The sequence below is a fragment of the Polyergus mexicanus genome, unplaced genomic scaffold (assembly GCF_030449975.1).
Source record: "Polyergus mexicanus isolate NDT 795.1 unplaced genomic scaffold, iyPolMexi1.0 SCAF_1, whole genome shotgun sequence".
NCBI lineage: Eukaryota > Metazoa > Arthropoda > Insecta > Hymenoptera > Formicidae > Polyergus > Polyergus mexicanus.
In genome coordinates this window covers 7509340-7517639 of record NW_027223321.1, presented here as the reverse complement: position 1 = coordinate 7517639, position 8300 = coordinate 7509340, and the positions used below count along the sequence as shown (strand labels likewise).

The window sequence follows — 8300 nt, the reverse complement described above, 5'->3', positions numbered from 1 at the left end:
TAAGTGCAGAATGCAGGTGAATGAGTAGAGCTTATTATTTCATTTGTATATTATAAACTGCGTTCAACGCAGAATGCATTTTGATAGTGATAACTGCGTTTAACACAGAATGCATTTTGATAGTGATAACTGCGTTTAACGCAGAATGCATTATGACAATAATCACTGCGTCTAGCGCAGAATGCATTATGATAATAATCACTGCTTCTAGCGCAGAATGTATTGTGATAATAATCACTGCGTCTAGCGCAGAATGCATTTTAACATCATTTATTTTCTAATTCAAATTTGTTCTTCATTTTAATGTTATTTTAATGCTTGTCTTCCAATATTTTCATATGAATTTGTTGTTTTTTCTTTTTCTATCACTTTTTGCCTTTTGGCTTCAATTATATATTCGGGTTCGCGGATTGGCATATTTCTCTCCACTCTTGGATCAAGTAATTCTGGTAGTATACAATCTTCATAAAATTGTATTAGTTTAGAAACCATATTTTCCGTCCAGAAGATATCATCACGTATAATCTTTTCCATTTTTAATCCTAATGGTGTCCACAGCGCGAAAATGCAATACTGTCGCTGCGTAATATGTAATTGCCCTTGTATTTGATAATAATATATATGATTGCGTTTCATTTCTTCATTTTTTTCATTCTTATATAACGATTGCAAATTCGAAACATTTATTGCAATAGCATCTTCTGGTGTTAAGAATCGTGCTGCGAAAGGACATTTTATCTCCACAATTCCATCGTCTTCTATTAATCCATCTGGCGAAGCGCCTAAAAATGGTATTTCTGAATCTATAAACAATCCGCAACGCTTTATATTAATATTCAGTGCACTTTCAATGCTCTCGCGTGCAACATCCTCGTATTCTTTCCCGTGTTGCACCGATTCCACATTTAGTTGTTGTGGGTATATTATGGATTTTACTCTTGATGCGCAAGAAGTACTCTTTCTCATTTTACATATATGTTCAAAATGAGAGGCAGTGATCATTTTTGTGCAATAATATCGCCAAATACCAGTTGCTGCTTGTTCTTTAGTTTCTTCTTCTATATCTACTCTCTTCATTTGCCAATCTCGCAGCATGTGCATGTGTTGCACTTTTCTTAATTCTACTTCGGCTGATGTTGCATCAGGTTTATCAGCCTGCGGACCATAATCTCTGTCTGCCACTGCACGTTTTATATTCCATTGCGTCAATCGTTTTGGCGTGTTACGTACACTTATCTTTTTGTTATTTTCCAATTGCGTTGCTATTTCTCCCGGTTTTGTTCCAAGAACGTAGCTTAGGTGACTTATAGGCTTGCCAGTGTTAAATGTGACTACTGCAGCATTACAACGCGTTTCGTATGATCCCCTTAGACCGAAATTTATTCTTTTTCCACCAATACATTTTGATATAACAGAGTTAAAAGTTTCCACTCTGTTACTGTCTTTATTCTGCAATAAACTTTTGGCATTCCAACTAATATATTTTAATGCATTCTGCAGCTTTTCATACAATCCACATTTTTTCAGTTGTGGAATATAATTTTCTTCGTTTTCTTTCTGTGATACATTGCAGAAATATACTACTTTTGCGCATTCATTATGCTCGCCAAAAACGTGACTTATTATATTATCTAGATCTATTTTTAGAGATGTAATCTTTTGTTGCATTGTATTTTGCTCCTCCAAACGGTACTTCACAGCTTTTGTCACAGCTGTTCTAATTCGAAGTACACGATTATCAATAACATTTCTTAATTTACCAAAACGTCCCTTTGTTTTCGCTATTTCTTTTATCTTTGATGCCAAATTGCGCAATAGATGATTTCGACACTCTATTTTTTCTATGAAGACATTGGGATATGAATTTGCCTGTATAATTTTTTTATATACGCTGCTATCTCCGTCCGCTATATATGTAGAATAAATTAGTCCGCGTTTTTCTATGCTTGTTTTAAATCCTTCCACAATCGCGTCTGCTTCCATGCTTGTTGAACTGCAATCTCTACCCCAATTTTTATAACATTTATGACTTGCAGGTTCTTTTTTAAGCTTCTCTGTTTTTACACAAACTGCACAATATTTATTTCTTACAGACATGTGCAGCACTTTGCCCGTTTGCGCACCGCATATTGTGCCTACACCTGATAAAGAATCATACCTTCCTGTTCTTTTCATCCAGCTTCCGTCACCTATTACTGCTATATGTGGTATTCCATTTATTATATCATTGCGTTGTAATGCTAACTCACGTTCTTCATTCGCAGCTGCATTCATGCTTTCTTGAGTAACTTTTGCGAATGCCTCAGCAGCAGTTTCATGTGCTTTTTCGTACGTTTTTTTTGCCATACACTTAATATTCATAACAGCGCAGCTTTCTTTTAACTGTGTATATCCTGCACCAGTTACTATAGTGCCAGCCACAGCCCCTATATTTACATCTAGACTTTCTTCAGGAGGCGGCTCACTCCAAATAGAACTTTCAAAATTGCACATTCGGCATTTGAAAAAGAATTGATTTTTCAGTCCGTGCGCATGGGTACCGATAAATGTTAAGTCGCGAAAATTGCATTCTGTTCCGCGGCAGTGGTTGTCAAATTTTTCATGTAATTGTTCAAAAAAATAGACAAAATCTACGATACATTTTCCTGGCATACTGCCACTCTTTACACGGTATGCATCTATATTACTATCTATTATTAAAGTGTCATTTTCTTCAGTTTCACTGTCATTTTCTAATATATTTTCCAATTCAGTATCATTTAATGTGCATGTCATTTGTTCTTCATCAGTATCTATTTCAATACCCATTGCAGCTAATTCGTCATACATAATGACATCCTGTAAAGCTCGCTCATCTTGATCTACCTGCATTGTACTTTCATGTATATTTGCATTAGTATAATTCTGTATTATTTCATTGGTATGTATTACATCATTGATATTTTCATTGATATTTTCATGATTTATATCTTCTGTAATTCTTTCCTTATTTAAATTATTTATTATTTTCTGTCTCCTACAAATAAATATATATGTATATATGTATACAGGGTGTCCGACAAGTAACCAAATGAAAGGTGGAGATAAATTGGGTCAAATTGAGTCGAAAAGTCCTGAACCATTTTTTTTATAACGCTTAATGAAGGAGTTATTATTGAGTAAAGTCTGGCCAATCAGCGCCGATCTTTAGCCAGGCGTATGTCGGTGAGCCGCGCGCCATGAAGTGTGCGCTGCCGCATACTATCAGGCACGCGGCTCACCGACATACACCTGGCTAAAGATCGGCGCTGATTGGCCAGATTTTACTCAATAATAACTCCTTTATTAAGCGTTATAAAAAAAGATGATTCAGGACTTTTCGACTCAGTTTGACCCAATCTACCTCCACCTTTCGTTTGGTTACTTGTCGGACACCCTGTATACATATATTTGTTATAACTTTGTACTACAGTCAAAAAAATTAAAAGGTCACTTTCGTAAATAACTTGTTAACAACATAATTTTGTAACGAATAAAAAGAGATTGAAATTAAGTAGGAGATTTTAAAATTAGAAACTTTCAGTTTCGTAACGTTTTTTTATTTATCTCAATCCGATTATTAACAACAAAGTTACATTTAAAAATAACTTTTTTTATCGAAGTAAGAAAGCGGCTCTTGAATTTTTTGCGTACAAGGGAGAACCAGAATTTGACCTATGTGAATTTGAGACCTCACTTTCAATAAAGTGTCTGGTGCAGTGATTGTTATATAAATTAAAGTAAGTGTAATTTGATTAAAGAAGGAAGGAATAATGTGAGGCATTTCTGCAAGTGACTGCATGGAATATAGAGGATTGCTATTTAATATAGCAAGTGGATCAAAATAATGGTTGTGTGTAAATATAAACAAATATTAATCATGTTATAATATTGTACATTAATTAATATTCTTGATCAGTGAAAAATTATTTAGAAAATAACTTTATCAAATTAGGATAAAAAAAAGATTAATTGTTTAAGACACTTGCTACATAATTTAAGAAATACATAAAGTGTGGGATCGTTTCAATTTGTTCGCGAAAAAGCATTATCATCCCCGATTTATTTTAACTGGCGCGTCTATCCCGCATGTAGACTTTATTTCTTGTAATTCATTATTATGTACGATAATTTTTCATTCTGTTAGCAAAGGCAAAGTGGAATCTTTACTCTGTTAACTTAATGAATCGTTTGTAGACAGCAAGTTTGTAAGATACAGTATTACCTTATATTAATCCGCGATTTTCGCCTGCTTAGCCGCTTACACGATGTTTGATATTTCTTTGTATTGCGATTCCTTCCATACATTCGTCCATAATTGTCACATCTTACATGCATTTCGTTTTCACCGGTTTTACGCGCTTCCATAATTATTAGCAATTTCTCGCACAACAAATTACGAAGAAGCACATATAACACCGTGAACCGTAAATACTAATTTGCTCGATCACTTAATTTCGATCACTCGATGTCGACCACTCGATTTTTTACGTAACGCGGAGATGCCACAAAAGCCGCAGAACAAAAGAACGCGAAGAAAGGCGGCGCGAAGAAAGGCGGTGCGATAAGCATCGGTGTGTGTATGTGTGTATTTATATAAATCTATTCACACGAACGTCGTTCTATCTTTCTTCAACTTTTAGCAAATAACGAAGATAGAATAGCGCTCGTGTGCACACGGGTGATGTTTCCGAACTCAGCCCTGTATAGCGCGATCAGTCGATGTTTTACTGTCGCATAAGATGTAAGTATGTTACTATTTGTATAAAACAAGTAAACTAAAGTGCACTGTGCAGTGTCAAATATTTATTAGTGTTTATATGTATTATGCATCAAATAGGTCTAGCAAAGACAGAAGCGCTACGAAGCGAAATATGGATGAGAAGAGAAAAAGGGAGATTGAGAAAAGTAAACTTAAAAAGAAGGAAGAGGATAGGAAAAGGAATGAGATAGAGAGAAAGAAAGAGGAAGAGAGAAGAAGAGAGAGAAAGAAGAAGGAAGAAAAAGAAAAAAATCTGGAAAAAGAAAGGTTAGTGCACTATTATTTTATTTTTAGATTATTATAAATTATAATCCTGTATAAAAGAAATGCGAAATCGCTATAGGCTCAATATGGCGTCAATGCGTTCTACCATCTACCGATTTTGCTTCTCTTTTTGATATAAGGCTACCGTTGCTGCATCTCACGATGGGTTCACAATGGTAGCTTCCACAAAGGCTGATTTCGCTTCTCTTTTATATACAGGACTTTTATAAATTACACATATAGTTGTTTTTTTTATTACTGGTTTACTTTAAATAACACATATATTAATATTTAATAAACATGAATGAATTAGAAAACTGGAACAACGGAATGAAAGAGAAGAGGAAGCAATGATTATGGAATCAAGTGAATCGGACACAGAAAATGAAAAAAATATATATAAGGAACGAAAAAAAAGAGGAAGAAAATTAAAAGAGAGGAACAAAAAGTATGTTACATTTTTTGATAGAATAGATTATAAAGTTTCAAAATCATTTTGTTAATTTATTAATGTATTGCTTTAACTGTTGTGTTATCTATGTAGCTACTACTCATCAAGAGGACGAAGAGAAGGAGAATGGAGAGGAGGGTGGAGAGGAGGATGGAAAGGAGGATAGCGAGGAGGATGGAGAGGAGGGTGGAGAGGAGAAAAATGGAGAGGAGGAGGATGGAGAGGACGAGGACACCGATCCGGTGCCAATGCCGGATGGAACATAGGTCACGCAAGGCCAGAAGGGTCTACAGGCCCTGTATTTATTTTTAATTATAATAATTCACAAATAAAAATTTATAAATTACGAAGTGTTTATTCTCCTGTTTTTATATACATTTGTTTATAGACGTGCGTTTCTTAGTTTTAATTATATATATTATATGTATTATTATATGTTTAATCAGTTTTAATCATACGATCATACGTTGTACGATTAAAACTGATTAAACATATAATAATACATATAATACATTTCATAATAATAAATGTATAGAATAGCTAAATTGCCATGTTACATGTTACCGACAAATTATCAGCATATTACCCACATGTCAGAATTTTTATGCAGCGTCTCACGTTGCAAATCGATGAACTATGAGGCGTGGAAAGTGACGTTTTGGCAGCCCAAATTATTCTTGCGTGCCATTTCGTAATTATTCACTTTATGCTAATGCTGTGATGTGTAACGTATTTGTGAAACTTATAAAATTGTCCGAAAACTAAGCTTAGCAAGTTAAGTATTATGTAAAAAGAACATTTTCCCCTTCTTTCGGCAGCTGTCAAACTACATGTTTTCCCATATAACTAGGCTTACTTTGACACTTATTTTACGGTTATTTATTAATTGTCAAAGGAAAAGCTTAGTTTTCGAACAATTTTACAAGTATACTAAAGCGATCTGTAGTCTTATTTCTTTAAAATATCTTTTTATTTAAAAATGGCACGCAAGAATTCTCAGCGTGTCATTTCTCGCTTCTGACGTCATCATTCCAATATGGCCGCGGCGACTACTCAGGAGCCTTAAAGCACTGTCTTCCATGATTTATTCAATAACTGAAAATCAATATACAAATGTCATTTCAATATTCTAATACATCAACAATACAAAGTTATTATAATTTCAACTATTAGTGACAATTAGTGAATTAGCATTCCACTACATATAACAAGATTCTATTAGCGGAGACTATAGTATTAAAGTCCCGTTCGAAAAATTCTCGTGCTTTGTAATGGATTTCTTCTTGGTATTTGACATACGCTAGATCTGTGCGTGCTTTGCCAATTAATATTCATTTATTACTGTTGCCTGTTGAAATCAAAATAAACATATATAATATTAATAGACAGCAAGACATTAAGATTTTCTTCTTTGTAAAGGAATCATACTTATATATGTAATTATCATCATCATGATTTTGTTTTTCCTTAAATTCAATTTAGTCTCTTCTTTTAAATTCAATAAGTAAAAACATACAAAACTTAAACATACTTTTTCATAATGTAGTTACAAAATTATCTCAATAGTATTCACTCCATAGACAAATTTATTATTTCCAATGTACAAATTTCACTATAAATGAAAAAGATCAAATATATAAGCAATATACAAATGTCATTTCAATCTTCTAATACTATCACCAATACAAAGTTCTTATTATTTCAATTATCAATATAAATGAGTGTTGATCACTCCACTACAGGTCACAAAATTCTATTAGTGGAGATCATAATATTGAACTCTCGCTTAAAAGATTTTCATGCTTTGTAATGGATTCCTTTTTAACATTCGGTGTACGCTGGATCTGTGTGTGGTTTGCAAATTAATATCCATTATAGTTACCTGCTAAAATCAAAATAAATGATAAGATATGATATTAATACATACGAATTTAAACATTTTCCTTTGTATAATAATCTTACCTATATAATTGTTATTACCACAATTCACTCCTTTTTTCAATTTAATAGAAAACACAATATTTACATTATTATTTCATAATGTAGTTGCACAATCCAAGTATCGCTGATGAACTTCATTCTTGCTTCAACAGATATTGCAAGTTGATGAATAAGCGTTGATCATTCCATTACAGATCACAAGATTCTATTAGCGGAGACTATAATATTGAACTCTCGCTTAAAAGATTCTCGTGCTTTGTAATAGATTGCTTCTTGATATTCAACGCAAGCTGGATCTATGTGTGGTTTGCAAATTATTTTATACATTAGTCGTCTGCTAAAATCAAAATAAACATGATGTAATATTGATAGATATGACTTTAAATCATTTTCTTTTGTACAACAATTTTACTCATATAACTGTCATCGTCACAATTCAGTCTTTTTTTCAATTTAATAATGAAAACACAATACTTAAAAATATTATGTGAATTATGAAAATATAATAAAATTACTCACTTTTAATTATAATGTGCCTTGTTGCAAAATTTTTAGAATTTGTTGTACATTCCTATAATACCCAAACACTTTCACGAACAAAATGTTTATTCAATGACACTTCAGTAAGATTAGAAAATCTAAAAAGCTTACAGATATATATTTTGAAAAACTATCAAAATGATAACTAGATATAAATATAATAATAGAAAAAAACACGCGAGGTTAAAATAACTGTCATGTACCTTGTTGCAACATTTAAGAATTTATTGCACATTTTTGGTACCCAAACACTTTCACGCAAAAAATGCTTATTCAATGACACTTCAGTAAGATCAGAAAATCTAAAAAACTTACAAATATTGT

The 8300-nt window shown here is 32.7% G+C and overlaps 1 protein-coding gene across 1 annotated transcript; it reads right to left on the bottom strand.

Moving 5' to 3' along the window:
- Positions 1–306: 306 nt before the first annotated feature.
- Positions 307–2871, bottom strand: LOC138937308 (uncharacterized). The gene has a single exon (XM_070303454.1). The coding sequence runs from the start codon at positions 2869–2871 to the stop codon at positions 307–309; it is 2565 nt and encodes an 854-aa protein (XP_070159555.1).
- Positions 2872–8300: the final 5429 nt, after the last annotated feature.